Genomic DNA, 21787 nt, shown 5'->3' on the forward strand with positions numbered 1-21787 from the left:
AGTTATATTTGTGGCCTCTTAAATGCAACATAAAAATTTGAAGTCTTATTTTGTCATTAAAGACACTAAAAATACTGAGCGCTATAAACAAGGCCGCAGTTATTCCACAGTCCACAGGCGTCAACACGTATACACAGAAACAGCGATATATATCTGTGAAGAAGCTTGATTATGGCTATCAAATAAAAGCACCTGAGAGGTCTAAACAGGTGTTGGCGCCCTCGTCTCCTGCTCGCCCCGACTCGGTCAAGGTGCTGAACAGGGTACCTATGGGGTCGAGGGGGTGTCCCACCCAGCCCTCCATGTTAGTTATGGAGGTATGGCCTTTATGGAGCAACTCTGAGGAAGACATCAACATTATAATTATAAACTGAAAAACTTTATTGAAGACAAATATGTGCTGGATGGGTGGAAAAGTAATAAAATATAAAGCCCGAACAAATGAGACACACCTTTCTTGTGTCGGCGAAAATGCTCCAGTTGTCTCTGCTGCTGCCGCCGTAATGTATTTACCACAGCAATAGCCAGGCGGAGGGCTTCTCTGGGGTAACCATGTGAACGCAAAGCATCCACCCTGGCACAGGCTGTCGGAACATGTTCTATGGGGAGACAAAAATCAATTTCAGCCCCAATAATCTTCAACCAGCTCCCCTCTCAGAGGAACACACACACACACACACACACACACACACACACACACACACACGCACACACACACACTCACCATGCCACAAGGGCCAGCCGTGCGAGTCAAAGAGGGAGCCCTCCTGGTTGTCATGGTAGCAGTAGTTGGCGTAGAGGTCACTGGCGATAATGTGCTGGAGGTGTCGGTCCTGCCAGTGCAGGTCACAGGCTTCAATTGCCCGTGTAAACACAGTTCTGTGGGGGCGAAGCTCTGCAAGGGGGGGGGGGGGGGGGAGTCAGAGGTGAAAAGAGGGTGCGAGATATTTTAAGTCATGGTGAGAAGAAAGGCCACAATTAGATGATCTGGGATTACTATTACTCTGAACAAACCTGGCCATCACCTCTACAGCAAAATTAATAGCCAGTACCAGCATTTACACAGCAAAAAAAGTTTTAAGGGAGAGAAGCTGTTGATTTTTAGCTCTTCTATGAGTGTGAAAGAGAATGAGCTGAATGGACAAAAGCTATAATTCCACATTTCTAGTGTCCTCATGTCCCATCTCCCTCACCACCCCGACATGTATTATTACAAAGTAAAACTGTTATTGACTAACACACAAAACTTATCAGTCGCTGACCTTGGTTGCCATGGACACCCTGAGGCAGCGAGTGGGTGAGGTTAGGCAGCTCGTTCCCATGGTTACCATCCTCCCAGGGACAGACATCCACGCTGTTCCATCTGCGCAGCTGGCGCAGCCATGATGACTTCTGCTCCGGTTTGCAATGGGGGTTCAGTACGATGCACATCCACAGGGCACCTGCAGGCACACAAATACCCAAGTAAATAAAACTAATTTACTAGTAAAATATGAAACATTATCATGCAAGGCTCTATCCTGGATTATTTTGTCAAATGCTTTCTTCTGTCTCTACCTAGCATCGGAACACTAAAGAAAGAAAAACACAGTCCTGAGGCAATGCTGACTGCACACGCATCAGTTTGGACTAAATTGGAACAAACAGACTATGAAAAGTGGCAATGTCTCTGGGGATAAAAGCACACTCAGCGATCTCATTCTGAAGACCGATGGAGATATGTAGATGCAACTCTGTGTGTACTCTGTGTGTGCCTAAAAGAGTTTGCGGTGAAGGCCAGAGACAAGGACAGAGCACAAAGAAAGAAAAGGAATATAAAAGTTGCAGAAATAAAGGGAAATTAAATGGGAGGGGAGACAATTTGGACAATGAGACAAGGGTGAGGATGAGTGAATGAAGCGAGACTTTGTGTCTGAAGGAGCTGCAGCTCAAAGAGGAGAAAGACAAAAGGGGGAACGAAGGAGAGAGAGACAGAGAGAGAGAGAAAAAGCACCGCCGAGAGGCAGCATTCACCACACATCAGGAGGAGTGATAAGGACTTGGGAAGAAGGGTTTGAAGTGAGGACTTCAAAGAGACTGTACAAACACACACGCATACTTCCAAAAATACGTGGGATTGAAACAGATGAGATCACCGCGCTGTCCTAACAAAGTGCATTACAAGACCAAAGGGAGAAAATGAACATTGTGAGCCGCCGCAGCATCAGCATCAATGGAGACATTAGAGGGAAAAACAACAAAAGGAAGACAACACGACTGCTGTCCTCCTGGTGACGGGCTCGTTGGGTTTGTTAGTTTTGTGAGGTTTGTTTTACTGTTAGCGAAGTACATCTGTCAAAAGTACACACAGCACGGTGAGCGTCACTCTGTCAAATTACCTGAACATATAATGTGAAGCGTTTGAAAACATTACAGAGGTCAGAATATTCAGAGTTTCGAGGAGGCGCAGTCTGCAGAATCAACCGGGGTCTAATCCACAAAGACACAGAGCTGCCAAACTTGCATTAGAGGGAGAGACGGGCTGTGATGGTGTGTATACGTATGGGGGGTGCATGTCGAGGACAAGTAAACGTATGCAAATAAAAATATGCGTCAGTGTTTTGGGGACATTGCCTGTGTCTGCTGCTCGGTGTGTCTATGTGTGTGTGGAGGGAGGGGGGTTCTGTTGTTCCCCTCTCACCTAGTTCATCCCAGAGCTGTCTGTACTTGTCGGTCATGGTGGTGCCCTGCTGTCTCCACAGCGCAAGCCGGGGGTCGGCCATGAACTGTTCTGTGATCAGTGTTAACATTCTCGCGCCGTTGGAGTCACGCATCTTCAGCATCTCCCTCACCTGCGGGAGGACAGAGGAGGAGACGGGGAGGACGGTTACTTAGACACCCGCACCGGCGGCCATTGGCATGACTTAGACAGGAAGCACAACCTCTATTGTACAGTTGAGTACAAGATCAACTGACAGTTTTGGGGCGGGGGGGGGGGGGGGGTGTGATGAATGTGCTTATTAGAAATTCCTCAAAGTAGATAAACAAGTATAAATGCAGAAATGAGTGCTTTAAAAAACTGAATATACACACCTCAGTAGACGTGGAAGTAAAGTAAATATTATAGCAGCAACATTCTGGTGACCTTGTCTTTAATCACAGTTTGACATTGGAAGACAAAGCCCCATTCAAACTCATTTCTTGCTTCACGTACTGTAACTTTACTAGGGCAATGTTCACTTTCAGTGTACCCAGTTCTCTTTATATTTTATCATCAGTATTTCCAAATCCAAACATTTGTTTAAATTCTTGTGATTTTTAAATAAAAACGTTGAACACGGCAGTTCTTCATATTGCCACATGCATGCACATTCCCTCACACGCAGATTCCACAGGATTTGTGGATGTTTATGGTAAAAACACATGCTTATAGAGAGACAGAAGGGAGGACATTTACTCACAGTCTTGCAATGATAAGCCCAATAAGTGCAAGTACAATACACACTATGTGGTGTCATTGAAGGGCAGCTCAGTGTACGTGTGTGTAACATGATATGATAGGAGCCGGTTTGGACCAGTGTATTAATGTGGTTGTTAAGTGTCTGTTAAAATGGAAAAAAAGATAAAAGAACACAGAGTCATTCTAAAGGCTGGACAGGATCGGTGGTAATGGCCTTGGTCTGCAGTCTTTACATAGTGAACAACATATTAATACTGGTATCGCCCTGCTGTGGCAATAGTGATCAACGGGATATGCACACACACGCACGCACGCACGCACGCACGCACACACACACACACCTCAGTTCTAAATGTATACAGAGTGTACATGGAGACAGCTCCTAAGCTTCTCCTCTTTCAACAACCATTTGATGTCTTGTATTTCCTTTCTTCTTGTGCAGCTAAGAGGCAGCGTGGATTTTAACAGATATATGTTACTTGGTCTAAAATGTCTCTTTTGTTAAGGGTGTCTAGAGATATTATCTTGCATTTGTGTCTGGGATGTGATGTAACCTCTGCACCTGTGTGTTTTGTTCTATACGTGTGTGTGTGGTTGCGCCCCCTGACCTTGCTGAAGAGCAGGTTGAGCTGCTTGCCCGAGCCGTGGTATCCTCCTTGGGACAGGAAGAGCTTGACTTGCTCCTGAACCTGCTCTTCATCCAAATGCCAGCAGTTCTCATCATCGACGCTGGCTCCCGCTGTGGGGTCCGGGGCCCCTATTCGCACACATTAATGTAAAGGTGCATGTGCATTAGAATAGATGCCATTCCTCCAGGACATATCGTGAGCTTTACACTGTGACTATTTGGACAGAAGCGGAACTTTAGATGCTGCTTTCTTTGCTGTGTATCTCAGCATTAATCGGCACAAAGCAAAACCAAAATTTGCATTCATATATGTGGACATGTTGCATAAAATCCTTACATACTTGTGGTTAGAACAGAAACGTACCAGCTGAGGAAAAAAGCCTCACTTTGCTCTCCTGACAAACATCTCTCACTTTTCGTCTTGGGTGTGATGATTGTTTTCTGTCTTGAATTCCTCAAATTTCTCTCTATTTTTCCTGTCTTTTTTATCTTTCACACCCCTCTACATTCAAACTTAGTGTATTTAATCTGTACATACTGGAATTTTCTTTTTGTTTTCCTAGCTACTAGCTCAGGTTTGGAAACACGTGAGATTCACCTCTGTGGGGTTTCGTTTCCGTTCATGTTCTCCCTCTTTTAATCAAAGCAGCATCACTTTGTTAAACTCTCAGTCTTTGTATCATCTCCATTCTCTGTCAGAGGTAAATAAAGGATCTATAGCTTTGATTAGACACACGCCGTCTCTGTGTTACCGTCTGGATCTCACTAATGAGGAACATTGATCCTTCCACACTTTACCTTCATTAGGTAGTCAATATAGGCATTTGTGTTGAGGCAGGAAACGTCAAATGCACGTCCACACAGACAGGCACACGCAATCTATACACAAACACACTCCCTCACCATGGACCTGGTTGATCTCGGAGTTCTGTGACAGAATCTCGTCGGCCAGTTTCTGTGCAGTAGGCAACACTTCAGTGTGGTGGACTGAAATCAGATACTGAACAAACTTCTGCAGCTGGTCCCTGCTCATCTGGAATAGAGTTTCTGAGATGGGCAGGTGCAGTTTGACCTGCTCGGGCTTGCGCACCCTGTAAAGCGACAGCGCCACAACATGGGCGCAGTAAAAGATGTCCTTGTTGCCGCAGGTGCATGTCACCGCTGTGATTTTGCAGCGGTCAAAGCTGACGCTGACGTTGCAGACGAGCTCCGGAGATGAGGGCGTGGCGGGGTCCGTCACCGTGCCGCTGAGATGGAACCCTTGAGAAGACAAGAGAAAGAAAAACATCCGTCAATAAACCTCATAATAGCTCTCACCTCTCTTCGCTGATATGATCAATTATGTAGTTGCAAACATTTTGCTAATTTTCTTTCTTATATAGCACAGAGAAACGGTGATTTTAATAATTACTACTAAAAAAAAATTGCCATACCAAACAATGTCCTACGCTAAGAAGTAGCACAGCCTATTAGATTGTAGGCTTAACAGATCAGAGAGAAAGAAATGAATTATTATCAATAACTGGAGAAGCTATTTCAGATGACCTTTTTTAAATTGTGAAGTGTGCGCCTATTATGTTTGTTCTTGAGCTGTGGTTTGTTCCGCAATCTGAGAAAGATTGGTGGAAGGTAGCAGGGACTACGCCTGTTGTAGCATTAATTATACAAATTCCTGTTTGCATATAATGTTTGATCTCATCCTGACTTCGCTATCCAGAGGTGCGGCTTGTCATTATGCGAAGATGAATATGAATGAGCAGGGCGGGGCCCCCACCAGTGCCCTAAAACACACAGTGATGAGCATATGAAAGAGAACGCGTGTATGAACACACTGAGCCGCAGCGTGAGATCATGCATTTATTAATAATGGGAGTGGTTAGCGGAGGCAGAGATCGGCTTATGAATGTATTTATGTGCTCAGGAGGGATCTCTGAAATGCATGCAGACCATGCAAAGACATATACATCTTAAACCTGTTTATCAAAGGGCTGAACACCGAACGCTGTGATATCAAGTATGGATTCATGCACATATCAAAGAGTTCTGAAGGGCTTCTGAATTAGGTAGGCTGGGAGGGCGCAGAATTGAATATTTCATACAGAAGAGTGCATGAGCAAGCTGAACAGAGGTTAGGTCAAAGCAGCTATCCCTCTCCGGTGGCTGAAGGAGCTCAGGATAGATGCAAAGGAAAAGATATGGCCGAGTGACCAGTGTGAAGCTTTTCCCCTCTGACCTCTGCCCACCTCAGTTGGTCAGTAAAACTCCCTTCTCTGAATTTGTGTTGAAGCTGCACATAGAGAATACAGGCAGAGAACATATGCTGCGTGAGAAGTGTGTTGCACGGTCATTAACAATAACAGAACCAGCAGACGGGCGCGTGAGTCAGCGGTGATTAAAAATACGTCTCCGCTCACGAGAGCGATGGACAGAGTGCGGGACTCTGAGTCATTGTTAAACAAGAAAAAACTGGCGCGGTGCAGCTGTTGAGCCATACGATCGTGAGATGAAAAATGATTTTTAATGCTTTCTGATACTTTTAGTGTTTGTATGAGATAGAGAGAGAACGAGAGATTGGCAGAAAGAAAGAAAGTCCTTGGTTCACAGAGGGGAAAGAAAAAAAGAACATCAAAAACATGTGGGGCTGTGAGAGCTCAAAGGAAAAACAACCTGCGAAACACACAAATACACATTGGCACACACATACGCACAGACACACGCACCAAATTGTCATAAAAGCAGCTGCACTTTTTTTTATACGTTTTTATTTTCCCACTGGGAAAATTAACGGACCCTTTTTAGAATTCCGAGCACTTGGCATATGAAAAACTAAATTGTGATAAAAGATTTGTCCTCAATTAAAAAAAAAAAAAAAAAAAGGTCCGTTGTGTTTTCCTATGCTTTAATGGACACACTCTCTTCCCTTCCAAACCCTTTTCATGTGCCCCTCCCTCAGTCCACATTCCCACAGCTCTTTCGCTCTCACTCTCTGACAGATGGGTAGGTAATGAGTTTCGCCTTTCCCCGTCCAATCGCCTGGGCACCAAAAACTGCCCGTCACGCCAAAAATGCCCTTTTAATTTAGCCAAGCGCTGAGTATAGGGATATTACTGTTTAGGTACACACACACCCCTACACACGCACACACCCCTACACACACACACGCCTCCCATGACTCTTGGTTGGGTGGGTTTGAAACCTTCAATGTCTCATGTGCAAGCTATTAAAGAGCATGGTTTCCCCCTCACTCATTCCACCCATCTCCCCTCCCCGAGTAGTGCTCTTTTCTATGAATGTTCAAGAGGCCGGGCTTAGCTTTCAAAGTAACCATGGTGGCCATTTTTAGAACAAGGCCTCTGTGAGGTTGCCCTAGAAACCCCTCCTGACCGCCCTGGTGAAATCACACTTGGCCCAAAGAGCTGTACATGGCAGCAAGAAGGGAAGGGTGTGTGAAAGAGCGAGTGAGAATGAGCATATGTATATATATGTTCAAATCCCACAAAGGCCTGCAGACCACCCACATTCGTTTGGGGGGACAGACATCAAAGCTTTCTCAAAACAGTCCTTTGCACGATTCTCTTTCTCATTCCATAGTTTAGCTGAGGAAGTGTGTGCAAGTGGTGATAAGCCACCTCTGTAGACCAGCGAGGAAGCATTCTACAGTATTCAACGACTTCTATTCTACATCTATTCAACCACACAAGGGCCCAGAAATAGTGAAGCCCTGCTCTTATTTCAGCCTGGAGAGGCAGGGGATAACCCAACATGGGTCCACTGTGATAGAAAAATTCCTATATGATGGAGGGTTTTGCTGCCCACATAAAAGCAGCCAACTGGTATTAGATGTGGGCACCAGAACACTTGTTTGCAGTCAAAACACACAACATTCATGTGGGAAACATGAAGCAACTGATTCCTCAAAACCAAAGGCAAGTAAAGTGAGAACATCACACAACAGTCCCATAAGCACGTTTGTTTTCATGGTAGTTGTCCACATTAATCAAATGATCCGTAGCGTCACAAAAAGCAAAAGAGAACAAAGCCTAAATCTGATTAAGCCTGACTAGAGCTTCTCTGATCCACTGCAGACCACCTGCAGCACGGGTCCAAACTTTACACTGACCATGGATAGACTATAATAAGAGAATCCTGCGATGGAGGAATTCAAAATGTTTGGATGGATTGAACCATGAGGCCCCGCTGAAAGAAGATCTGAAGCACAACTGAAGAAAAGCAGGGGCGGGAGGGGTCAAGAACTGTTAGGTTAGCTCACCCTCGAACACAGATTCAATCCCACCCACGGTTAAAGAAGCATTTCCTTTATAGGAGTTACTTGAACTTGCCCAATTAATGAAGCCACAAAGACAAATATGCCACATCCCCTCGTCTTACTGGGTAGACCTGGGGTGTTACAATGACTACGTGCATGTGTGGTCCTATAAGAAAGCACCCACACAGAGACTATAAACAGAGATCAATGCAATTCTGCAGGAGACCTCGCTCCAGGCTTATGTGTGAGTGCGTGTCAGTGTATGGGTGTGTGTTGTGCCCACCCTGGAACAAGCTGGAACAACACAGCTGAGTTTCAGGAGTGGTCCGATTTGTGCCAAAAGCCCTCTGGTAGACCCAAACCTTTTCTTCTTCTGTGCGCGTTCCTCGTCCTCCACGGATGCACTAAATCACGATCTGAACATCTATCTCCAAAGACAGGAAGTAGCAGAATTTAATGTTGCGAGACTGCAAATTCAAATGCTATGGCGTCTGCTCCAGATTCCGGGGGAAAGCTCTGCATCCTCATCATGAGATGGGGAAGAATGGATGTGCGTGCGTGTAGCGACAGCTGCGTGGTTGATTGGAGTTGTCATCCGCCGGTGGTTGAAATGACAGTTGACTTCTGCGCTGCTGCCACTTAGTTGCCATGCAGCACATCAGGAATGACTCGCAATTTTCTAACCATCACTTTCAAAATGGATTCTAATTTTGCTGGAGTGGGCCTGTCAGGCGGAGCTGTTGCTACTGCTCCACTGACTGATCCCAAAGGCTGCTGGAGAGACAGCTGACCTGCTCAGAAAGACAGCCAATCCTCTGTCCAGGGACACGCGAGACAAAAGCTGTGAAGTCTGGATTGATTTCCGTTTGTAACAGATGGATGAAACAGACCAGAAAGAGGTGCATCAATGATTCATATTATTCATATCACATTCATGGCAGCAAATATCTGTTTCGATTAACATCAATATAGCGGAAACTTGGAAGAACAGCATTAAGTATAAAATTACTGCAGGTGTAATTTCAGAGTGGTACCACTGTGGTATTGGGTGAACTGTCCTTTATGCCGCCATTCAGCAAATCTGTCACTGGAGAAGTCAGTAGCCTCCTAATACCGTCTCCTGGCTGTACATTAACTATACATTATCCCAATCCATGTGCAAGGTTCATTAGTGTGAATGAAATTACAGCTGGCTTGAAATTAATGTGTGTAATTAGCGGATGTCTGTCCCAGTAGAGCCACACGCGCTGTACACGGAGGTAATGGGATCCATTGAAAAACCATTGTCTGCTACTTTAGCGTTTAAGTATCTTTCTAATGACAAACCTATACAGTGGTTATATCGCTATTGTCCTTCACCCTTTGAAGGCCAGTCCGAGGTGAAAAAGGCCACGATTCGAGCATCATTGCGCGTTGCCTTGTTGAAACCTTGCATGAGCGCTGGTCAGAAATCACCATGGATGCTTAATTTCTAAAGACCTGGTTGTCTACAAACATTAATGGTAAAGAAACAAATGGATGGAATGGATTTTATCTGGGATTTTAAAAAGGAATGTGAAAATGGTACTGGCAGCACACACCCACATTGAAATGAACACGGCAGAGTGGAGGGAATTAATCGACACGAGAAAAATACCTGGGCAATAACAGAAATGGGCTGGAAATAAGAGAGAAATTAGAGCGTGACTCACTAGGCCGTGCCAGGAAATAACCTTAGAATCTTTACCCTTTCCATTTGTTTGGACAGCCAGCCGAGGCACACACACACACACACGCACACGCACATGCACACACACGCACGCACACACACACACACACACGCACACACACACACACAATGCCTTCATGTGGCTGGCTTCATTGACTCCCTGCAGCCAACCTCCTTCTGCTCACAAACAGCCCCTCCTCTTTTCTTTTTATCTTTCCAATAACTGACTCCTCCCCCATTCCAGCTCCCATGACTAACACACATACACACACACCCACACATGCACACACATATGCGCACACAGACAATCACACACCCGCACCGAACGTTGCCTAGCCCTAAGCTGACCCGTTGTGTGTGTACTGACGTCACTCACTAGACAAGGGGAGGCATCATTCCAGACAGACGCACACACAAACACACACACACACACGTGCACACCCACACACATCAACAACTGCACACACAGGCCCTAGCCGAGGGGGATGCTGCATTCCAGCACAGGCACATAGACACACAAACACACATCACCACGCCTGGCAGTGGGAAGCATGGGGAGCGCTCAGCTGTGGCGGTGAAGAGGGCCGGGGGAGGGTGAGGAGTTTCAGAGGAGGGAGGAGGGAGCGGTGGCTCCGAGCCAGTGTTCCTCTGAGCTCAGCACTTCCCCTTTCAGCTTCAGCCAGCCGCCAGTTTTGCGTAACATAGCCAATGCAGCTCTGCCGACTCGCGCTTAACCCCTTCCTTCCCGGAGTCACTGAGGTCACCGCTGCCACTCTCTGGTCAGCAGCACACGCCACATTCTGCTGGAAGCCTCTCCCTGCTCATCAACCACCACCCCTCCACTCACACCTACAGTACTGAGCACACCATCCCGATGCTAGTACTGTCAGACACAGGGGAAAGAGACGAGGAACACAAACATGCACGGACTTCATAGGCCGATGTTCGTTTACACCTTATATTACTTTTTCAACATAGGACATAACAAACCTGGATGTAAACGAGATTCATCTTTGTTGGATGTAAATGTCAAATACAAATGTAATCAAAAACGATCTTTGTCAGCTACACTAGCAAGTAAAATGAAAACACGCCATTAATTTTCTGCTACCGCTATATAGGTCACAAACGTCAGAAAACATGTTCTGACATTACAAAGAGCGAAATGCCCCTGCTACATGCGCACACAACCTATTTACCTCTTTGTCCAGCGACTTTTCAGAAGATTATTGAATCCAGGCCAATGTGGCCGCGTCCAGCACAGATGTGAGGCCTTGGACATCAGATTGGTCTCCTTTCTCCTTAAATCCCCAATGGAACGTGTCATAGCTCACACTAACAACAGCAGACACAACCCAGGGTAAAGAGATGGGCAGACTGGAAGGGGGAGTGAGCGAGAGAGGAGGTGCTCTCACATTTAATATCACTTGACACGCGTCACCCAGCATCTCTCAAACAGCCGCTAACGCCCGTGTATAATCTGTGGTCCCGTCTTAAATGCTGCGCACGTGCATATGCACAAATTTTAAAAGACAAAGGCAGCTCCGGCAAGCGACTCGGGCCACTTGGCACCATTATCAATGCAGAGAATGGGTCTAACTGGGATGAGGATAAGTCACGGGTAGCGGAGGGCGCAGGGGAGGACGGAAAGGTTGAACATGTCTCTGGTGAATCGTGATAGTCGATTGTCTTGCCTGCGGGTTATTCCCATAAATATTGGCGTTGGTGTTAGGACCGCTTGCTTAAGGATAAACTATAAAGCACGACAAGCAGATTTACTCTTCCCAACTCTAAGCATTGCACACTCCAAGCATTCTAAGAGGGTGTTAGGGGTACAATAGCAGAAAAGACTTAACAACTAACCCCTTTGCATTCTCTCTTCCCCCATCTCCAAATGTTTTAAGGTTTTTGTTCAACTTCAGCAGTCTGCTCATGTCAAACCAGGGCCCCATATTTCTAAGCAACAGCTCTACTTTCATGCTAATAACTGTTCTTTGTGCCATCGTTGTGATAAATTGCCCCCCTAGTGGACAAGAGGCAAACAATGTTCACCCTGGATTCTCTTTGTTGACATCTCTATGTGTTGCCAGGACAACACATGTGTAAGTGTGTGTTTGCATGTGTAGCCCCAGTATTATTTACGATGGCAGGCATTTCACACCAATGTGCACAAAGACCCACAAGGAATCAGGTTAGAAGGCAGGTCCTCCAACATAGAAATGAAAAAACAATCGTAGCTTGAGGAATAGTTATAAATGACCATGACGAAAACAAGAAATCGGGTTTAATTGGCTTTCAACTAACATACCCTCATGGGAGTCTGCAGACAGAGAAGGGCTAAACTAATTATGACAGCACATTTTCCAGAATTCTCCAGAGTATCATCCCTGTCTGGTCAACAGGGACTTAGTCTGCAAGGCGAGTCAACTCATGCCTGAATTCATTTTAATACAAGTAGGTTAAAGATGCCAGTTCTCATTTGGGATTGCCATGGGTCCTTGGACTCTACTCTTCATCCATCTAACTTTGCAAAGTAATTACCGTGATTGTCTGCACATGAAAGGCACTTGTGTAATATTCAGCCAAAATGGTTCAAATTAACAGTCTCATGGATGACAGAGAAATAATCGTGCTGCATGCAGTTACGCCAATTATATCTCTTTAAATACATATGAAGCAAAGGAATAGATCGCCTCTGAGAGGCCGACTGCTTTGTTTATATTTGATGACTGAATTCCTCATTAAGTTCATCTGGGGGTGCCAGCGGGCCAAATGGGGTCAGAGCCAGTGGGTTCAAGGGGGGAAGGGAGGTTATCTGAGGGGTGCCATGGCAACTGTAAAGGAGTGCTGAGGGTCATAAAGCCAGGGAAGAAATCGCATGCTTGTGTATGATGGAGAATCCCCTCCCATGGGCAAGTCAGCAGTCACCCATGAAGTAGGTCAGTGAAATTTGCCCAAATTAGGTCAATGACAGTCAAAGGGTGCCATCTTGGACAGAAGAAAGGGCAAGACAAGCCAAAAAGAGGGGGGGGGGGCAGTCTTCAGGTATTAAAAATGCAGGGGGGAAAAAGCAGCTTATATCACATTAGCTTTTACACTTTTAGCACAACTGTAGGAACTAAAGCTCCTGTAAAAACAGAAAAACTTTATTCGAGTCCAAGACTTCAATTTGCCACTAAAATTAAAAAAGTGAAAAGCTGGTTTTGATTGACAATGCCTTTGAGAATTCAGTGTAGGTGCGATTATTTTGCGCCCCTCTTCCTTTCAGCCCCTGTAGCTGTTTGCATGGTAGCTTCTTTGTCATCTGTCTCTGTTCCCTCTTGCTTTAAAAAAAAAATATCCTCAGTATTTTGAAGAATCCACACCACGAGATAAGGCTGTTGTGCCTTATTGCTAAATAAGTGGTGAGGGTGTGTGAGTGACACAGTGTGGTTTACTTTAATCATCCCACATCTGTCAGTCAGCAACACTAGAAGTGACTCCACAAAGAAACATAGCTTGCCCCCTCCCAAATGAAACACAATGATTTTTTGGGCATCAGACTAACCGTGAGAGGAATAAATAGTCTGGTACTAGATACAATTAACATTAGGTAGTAGCATTACACTGTAGTCCTGCATCATTCTGCAGGTTTGTACAGTCCAGCCAAAGAAGATGATATCATCTTTATCAACTATGATATCATCTCCATGCTGACTGAAAAATGACTCGATTAGTTCCAGGAGGTCATGTTTGATGACCTCATTGGATCCTGTTCAAGATTTTAGTCACCATGTTAAAGAGCCATCCATGGTAAGACACCAACACGTATAATCCTCAAATCTGGCTCGCAAGATTAAAGCCTTTGAAACAGCAGCTTTTGCCTCTTGACTGACATGTACAGAGTCAACTGATGTACAGTATTTCAAAAGCATACACATCCCCAGACAAGATATATTTTATATGTGGCCAAGCTTAGAAGTATGGCAGTGAATAGACATAGACTGTGGTAAGGCAACCTCCAAGTCTAAAGGATGTGAAAAACCTATAGATAACTGTATGTTGCAAAGTGCTGCCAAATATAATACTGAAATGTTTGTGGCTTGCCAGTCACCTTTCCTGTAGTGTTGATAATTTTGACAAGCTTATTTTTATTTTTCCGTTGCCAAACCAAGCAGAAAAACTCAAATGTAACAGACTTTTAACCAGATTATTTCATCTGAAAAACTCCTTTTTCTTACCTCAGTTTCCATGGCTCACTGTGTGTATGTATGTGTGTGTGTGTGTGTGTGTGTGTGTGTCACTGTCGCTGCGAGGTACTTTCTGAGTTTACTCTGTCAGCCCTCTGTCACTCATCTCTCTGCAGCTGAGTGTCAGAAAACAGTGAGAGGGCACCGACAAGTGTCTTCTACGTACATTGTCTGAAGAGTGATGGTGGAACCTGGGCCTGCACCTAATCACACAAGCCTTATTTTGACAGCCACATCGGTTATGGAAAGAGGGGGTAGGGCCATACTAGGGTTCCTTTGCTTCAGCAGCGATTTAGCTCAAGCCCCCGGCTTCCTTGGAGATGTGACAAGGCCCACTTCCTAATAGACTTTTTCTGTGATCCTTCCCCTACATTGTCAATCATGTGTCAAATAGTTCAAACTCTTGCACAACACACATATGTGTTACTGCTTAGCTGGGACAGCAACGAGACAAAGAAAATGCACAGAACCTGCTGCTCTCATCCCAATTGCAGACTACAAATGGGCTGAACTGACACATTATAGCTACAGTAGGTTGAATACAGAAACAGATGCCGAACTCTTGTCAATTTAACGTAAAACATTCCCCTGTTCTCCTGTATGTTTTAGCGACTGGTTGTCTCTTTGCCACATTCATAAGGGCATAAAAAATATTTATTTTCTTCCCTTTTGTGGTTTCTGTGTCAGAGGGGTTTCCAGCATTGAGTGGTTATTATTTGCAGTGGACAAGTACAAAAAATTGGAAGAAATACGACAAGATAAGTAGCTGTATGCAGTGGAAAAGCAGCATAAGAGCCATTCAAGAAACAGAATAGATTCATACAAAGCGCTGAGCCAGAAACTAACAAATGTACAAGCTAAATGTGGCTCGAAGTAAAGCAAGCCACAATGAGTTACAGTGACTAATGTTACTAGCCAACAAGAGGAAGATGCCTGGCTAGAGATACTGGGAATAGGAGCCAGATAACTAAAAAACAGCCAAACTGGATGGAGCCTGTGTCCAGATAAGTTGGGACAATACCAACGGCCCAGCTATAGCTCATTGCTGCAAGAGAGATGGGAGCAAATGAACTGGATGTAAGTTTACAGTGAACAAAAAGAGAATAAAGGAGAGATGAGGATGTGATGCTTAAGGGAACACATAGAGCAATAGAAAGGGGGCTTTTCAGCTCCAAAATGAGATGGAGGGGCTGGCTAGAGGGAACAACCCAGACCCAGGCAGCGCTGGATCCGAGGCTGAGAGACAGTGCCAGGTCTGAGCTGGGGCTGCTAAGAGAGGAGCCAGGGCTAGAGGCCAGAGGAGGAATGAGGTTGGGAGGGGGCTGTGGCAAAGCCGGTGCTGTAGCCGGGGCCAGAACCAGGGGCCCCAGCTTTTAGATTTAGTCAGCTGTTCCCCTGGCCAGCAGCTGGAAGGGAGAGCAACGGGAGGGGTAGACAGCGGAGGAAGCAGCAGGAAAAGACTGTGAGGAAACTTTAAGGAAGACTTTCTATTGGGTGAGTGGAAAGTGAGAGGCAATGAGAGGAATGAGAGTGGGGAAAAGTTGCACTGCAATAGAGGGGGAGGAAAGGACTAGAGAAGGGGTGGATGGAAGGTGGTGCTGGAGGTTTGGAAAGAGGACAGTGGAAAAGTCATTAGATTCCTGTGAGAGAGAAAACAGAGCTGAGAGCAGACAGACTGACAGAAGGTGGCTAAGGCTCACTGGCTATGCAGCCACTCTTCCTCCGCCGGCCCTCCTGCTCACTCCCTTCATTCCCTCCCTCCCTCCATCCTCCTCTGTCGCCACCGTGCTATTCGCTGGCTGCCTCTGTCGCAACCAGTTGTGCTTCCACAACAGTACTGCCATTCTTTTCAGATGACCTGCAGGCATGACCCTAAACATACACTAACATTCTGAACAGGTGTCAACCCCCTCCCCCCTCCCCCCAGTATGGTGCAGAGAATGAAGAAGTGCAGATAGGATGGTGCAGTTGTGAGGAGAAAGCTCTCTGTGAGTGAAGGAGACATGCATTTGGAGCACCGAGGAAAGAGTAATGATACAATAGAAATCATCCAAAGAGCGATATAAAGAAAATGTGATTAAAGCAGAGTACGCACGAGGCTTTCTTTCCATAAAAGTGGTGAAATGAGATTTGAAGTAGGTGGAGCCAGGGGGCGAGGGTCTGCCATGGGGCAAGTAGCCATTGCTGGCCAAGCACTTTATGGCCTATTATATTCCATTCAGAGGGACTGGGCGTCTGCAATAAAAGCATTTAGTCTGCTCTCTAGTGAGTGACTCAGCACTCCTTCCAGGTGGACCCCTCCCATTATGACACGATGCATATCACTGAAGTGGTACTTTCTATACAGCGCACATAGATCACTAACTCCTACACCTGTGCCTATTTCTCTTGGTACTTCTCCACCTATACTGGGCTTTTTCCGACCGCCGTCTACACTGTTTACCCTCTGGAGAAGTCAGCCACTCTCGTCTCGTCCCTTTCCCCCTTGCGCTCGCTCTCAATCACTCTCTTGCCTCTCTACAACTCTCCCTCCACCCATTTGCCCTTTCCCCACTGTTGTACCTCTGTGTCACTCTGTTCCCGTCTCTTTCCCTCGGTGGTGGTTAATGGCAGAGGGATCCAGCATGGAATATAGATCAGTATGAGATGGATGGGGCACCAGGAGCTCTGGCCAGTCCCGTAGGTCCCAGACCAAAGATTAACTAAATATTAGCTGACAGGAAGACAGAGAGGAAGAGAGGCAGGGACGCAGCTGCAGCTGATAGTGCCACTGCCAGCAGAACAAACGACAAGATTGTTTTTACCCCCCCCCCCCCCCCCCCCCCCCCCCCCCCCGCTCTCAGGAGAGACACATGTGATAAACACACAAAAGATGCAAAAAATACACTCAAAGCACTGGTTTAGATGAGATGTTTGTGTGCACATACGCATGCGCTATCAAGCACTCTGGGAGAAGAAGTTCACTAATCACATTCTCTCCTCCCCTTTTCTGCCCTGGCAAGGTGGATGGAGGGGAGGGGGGAATAAATCTTTATTAGGTGATGTGTCCCTGCTTTATTGATCGCTTTGCCTCATCCCTCCCCGTTTCGCTCTCCACCCCCTCTCTTTCTCTCCCCTCCTTTTGTTATTTTTGGCGTGTATCTGCCATCCAGTCCAATTCAATCTGGCTGTACATCAAAGAGGACCATTACCCATGTCTCCATGGGATGGCCTGTCATGGCCAGGAATGGCTGGGATGTGCGGCGATGTAGCTACCCAGGAGGGAAAGCTATCTCGGTAACGTCCCGACATCGAGGTAGCCAGACACAGGTGGACAAAATGCGGACAAACTGGCCCGACAGTCATCCTCTATAATGTGAACAAATGTTAGATTTTGTACTTTACATCAAGAAATTTCTACAGGACAGAACTATCCTGCTTCCTCATCTTATATCCAGGCAAGTGCACTACTCTGGAGATACAAAGCAGAATAGCAAGTAGGAATTTTGAGATGGGGAGACCTTTCTACTTAGAGTACATAGTCAGTACGTTTACATGCCCAAATTAATTGAGCCATGCTCAAAATTGGACTTCAGCATCTCGTCAGAATTTGGCCTTTGTCGCAGTTTACATGCATGTAAACATGTCGTCCTCCCCAACACTAGGTGGCAATATGCATCTTTTCAGCAGGTTAATACACCTCCATTTCCAGTTGACCTATTGAGCCACAAAATAAACAACTGGAGTCAGGTGGGAGACCAAAATTTCAACAAAAGGAAGATAGATAATAGTATGTCTTTGTTCATGTCAAACATAATGTACCTGTTGCTTATTATTCAGATAACATGCACACCATCCCTCATGATCGTGGTGCTTTCGAGAGATGTTTTTCTTCTGGGTTCATATGCCAGCATAGGGAATGTAGAGTGTGTGTACATGCCTGAGCAAATCGATTTCCAATCACATTATCTAGGTATCTTATTCGGATACGGAGAGCAGCAATATCAGTCAGCCTAACGCATTTAAATGCATTTCAGTTGTCCAGATGTAGTTGGATTAAGGCAATAATTCAATTTTTCAGTGGGTATGCAAACGTAGTGACTGACAAAAAAGGAAGGGGAAATATGACAGCACACAACATGATATAACACCCCCACACAACAATCAGCCAACACTGCTGTCACATGGACATAATCTCGTTTACATCGAATACATATATATATATATACAGAATATAAACAATAGAGTGCAGAGTGTGCCTTCAGTTAAGTTACTCGTTGAATGCTTTTCTCTTATTAATGGTAAAAAAAATAATAATTTCATCGGATGTTTGATAGAAATGCAACTGTAAGGTGGAAAAGGGGAAGGTTACGTAGATAAGGCTAACTACATTTTGTAAAAAAAAAACCGAAATAACTAATGCTGATACAAAAGTTTTATAGCACATATGAAGACAATATTTTATGTAACACCTTAATTATCATTCAGATAATTACTTTTGTTGACACAAAGGGAAGCATGAAGCTGGCCAATTAAGATTTCAATCAGAATTCATCTAATTACAGATAACAGACAAATTATTGCAATTTGGATTGGCTTCCTTGGGTTCCACAACTTTCGGAAATGCCTGGAAATCACCATTTAAAATCCACAGGAAAAAATGGCATGTCAAACAGGCCAAGTCCTGTTCCCCCCTTAATTCCAGAAAGTGGTAAACAGAGTGCTTCTAAATGTAGAAACAGTGATAGCCTCTGAGGTCTGGATGCAGACTGTTGCCTGAGCAAAGCTCAGAGAGCTGAAGCTAGCTGGCTAGCTTTCCTCTGGGAGTTCCAACACAGGAAGCAGTATGGAAACATGCTGTATCTAGATAGGGACAGAGTAAATAAGATATGAGTTTCTATTGGCTGGCCAGAGAAACGAAAATAGAACATTCAGAAGGAGAGAAGGGATGGGTGCTCAACTAACTTGAGTGTGTGGATATTAGAATTTAAAATACAAGAAAATGAGGTAAAACAACAATAAGCTTAGAAAATAAAACAAGCAAGAAATGAGCAGGAAGGAAAAAACCCTTTTGGGCAACAATGTTTTGAAGGGTAAACAAAATTCCATAGACAGTTGAAAGCCTGCCTTTCCTTCCTCATGAATCTCCTTCGTTTTCTTTTCTTTGTCAGACTCTCTGTCTCTCATGCCTGGAGAGCCTTTCAGAGTCTATTCAGTTCCACCACTGTGCAGTGAATGCATGTCTCACATGCCACACAGCCACGACATCGCTGGACCAGGCACAGCCAGAGGCACCTCACACTCTCAAGGCCTCCTCCCCTGCATAGCTCACGCGGCACTTGAGCATGTCAAGCAAGGAGAAAGGGGGTAAATTTCCCTTCTCCGACCAGCTACGATTCCAGAGATTGCCACAAAAGGACAAGATAACTCAAGACCTCTAACAGAAATAGGCTAGTCTCATGTGCAAAAGGCATATCCAGTCAAGCAAGGTGTCGATTATTGAAAAACAATAATCGAGAGTTTGACTCCATCTTTCATGTGGAGAAATTGGCCACTGGAGGCACAGTCTGACCAGATTGACCTTTAGCTTTAGCAAATCCCTCGGGGGGGCGGGTCAAGTTAAGAGGTCAACACTGGGCCGGCATAATGCTGGGGGAGGAACCAGTCAATGAGCAAGCACCTTTGTCTATGCGTTCTGATGTGTCGTGGGGTCAGCAGTAACGAAAATCGGAATGTCTACTGCGCCAACAAACGAGGCGCCTCCTATCTGGCACCATGACGCGTTCATCTTAAAGGATGTGTCATGTCCAAATAAGCAAGGGTTTGTGCATGCAGGAGCGAAAATGGGCTGGAGTGGGAACAACGACAGACGGGAATGTCATCCACTTTCTTATCGTGAACGTGCCTCACCTTTATTCAGCCTTACACACCCCCATAAACATGCTCACCAAGCCATTATCACACAAAGTCCAAGCATATGCTGGTAGTCACACACAGATATGTGTGATACAAGCCAAAAGAATGGATCTTTTTATGATTTTATGGATGCTTGTTAAATATAGTTGACAAAGACGCAGTTTGCAGTTGTAATTTCTGCCAATTTTACCAAGAATAGATAAGGAATATACTCTCCAGGCTAGCATACAGTGATTATGTGTACACATCAACATACGCGCCGTCTTTGGGTTGATCAAACCCTACTCACACTGAAACAGTTGTTGACCGAACATGCATTCTCTCTCTCTCTCTCTCACACACACAGACACACACACAGACACACAAAAACAGAAACAGAGAGACAGAGCTGCACACATAGAACCCTCCACTGCAGCGAGTATGGTCTTGGACTGATTTGTGCTTATTTCAGCAGCCCACTGGTGCAAAGAGGAATTCATTAAAAAGAAAAAAAGCTGAAAGTGAACATCAGATAGGAGAGTGCAGAGCGTCGCATTCCCCTGTTGTTATTATTGCCAAATCGAAGAGAGAAGGGTGGCTGGTAATAAAAGTCATTAGATGAAATTGAAAAAAACTGCTTTTAATAGGGCCTTGTCATTGTAGATTTAGTATCCTTTCTGTTTCCCGCTCCCTCTGCTCACGTCACTGTGCTCGCAGACAAGAAGAGGAGCAAAAAGCTCTGTGGAAGGAACACTGGATTCCAGGACAGACTCAGCCAGCTGAGGATCTAGCGGCCACAGACTGGGAGAGGAGACGAGGTCAGGTTGGAACAAGGACAGGGCAAAATTTAAGACAACTACTGGTGGTACTTCATTACATAAATTACTTTTATTTAATGAAGGGAATGAAAATGAACTTTGGAAATGAGCTGATATTAACATGCAGAGTAATTTTAAAACACTGTCAATGGGAAATGTGGTAATAGCACCGAGAGCATGGCAGAAGCATGGCGGCCAGGCCTGGAAAAGGGATATAAAAGATGCAGGGAGGAAGTGGCTGTGTCTGGCACCAGGAATGGGACTGGGAATAATATTGGCTCCAATCAGGTGGAAGGACTGGACATAAGGCAGACAGGGCGAGTCTGAGAGGGTTGAATTCTCTAACTGTGTAATGGTACCATGGGCAACCAGTGATGGAAATGTGAAGAGTAGCAGGCAGACCATTGTGGCTCGTTGTCAGGGCAGGCTAAAGGAAGATATGATTTGTGGCAGTAATAATATCAAGGCGCACATCTGGTTCTATGAATAAGGTTAGAGTCAGGAGTTGGGCATGTGATAATCACTTTTTGGACCATTGGGTTTGTAGGCTGGCTACATAAGGAATATGTCATCCTATCAACGCAACACTGTAAATAGGGTAATGTGAAAAGCAGGAGTGAATTGGTTGCTATTTTAGCTAGTATCTTGCAAGTTCTACTGAATATTGCAGTGTGTCCACCAGTTGATGGACTGCAGCATGATCAGCTCCACGCTTCATCTTTAAATTACCCCCAGGGAGGGGACAGATCAGTTACCCAGGTGTCTTTTTAAAACTTCTCACAGTCAATGTAAATATTTGCATATTGCACATGCCACTTAATTTA

At 45.2% G+C, this 21787-nt stretch overlaps 1 protein-coding gene across 1 annotated transcript in view; it reads right to left on the reverse strand.

Moving 5' to 3' along the window:
* LOC101070471 (zinc finger SWIM domain-containing protein 6) overlaps positions 1-21787 on the reverse strand; it is a 36735-nt gene that overhangs the window by 9888 nt on the left and 5060 nt on the right. Inside the window, exons 2-8 of the mRNA XM_003974793.3 lie at positions 4971-5327; positions 4048-4196; positions 2681-2831; positions 1263-1442; positions 725-895; positions 453-599; positions 193-339 (exon numbers count right to left, since the gene is read on the reverse strand). Of these exons, the coding sequence (XP_003974842.1) occupies positions 193-339; positions 453-599; positions 725-895; positions 1263-1442; positions 2681-2831; positions 4048-4196; positions 4971-5327 (1302 nt within the window). The remainder of the gene's footprint in view (positions 1-192; positions 340-452; positions 600-724; positions 896-1262; positions 1443-2680; positions 2832-4047; positions 4197-4970; positions 5328-21787) is intronic.

This window comes from Takifugu rubripes, chromosome 21 (assembly GCF_901000725.2).
Source record: "Takifugu rubripes chromosome 21, fTakRub1.2, whole genome shotgun sequence".
Lineage (NCBI taxonomy): Eukaryota > Metazoa > Chordata > Actinopteri > Tetraodontiformes > Tetraodontidae > Takifugu > Takifugu rubripes.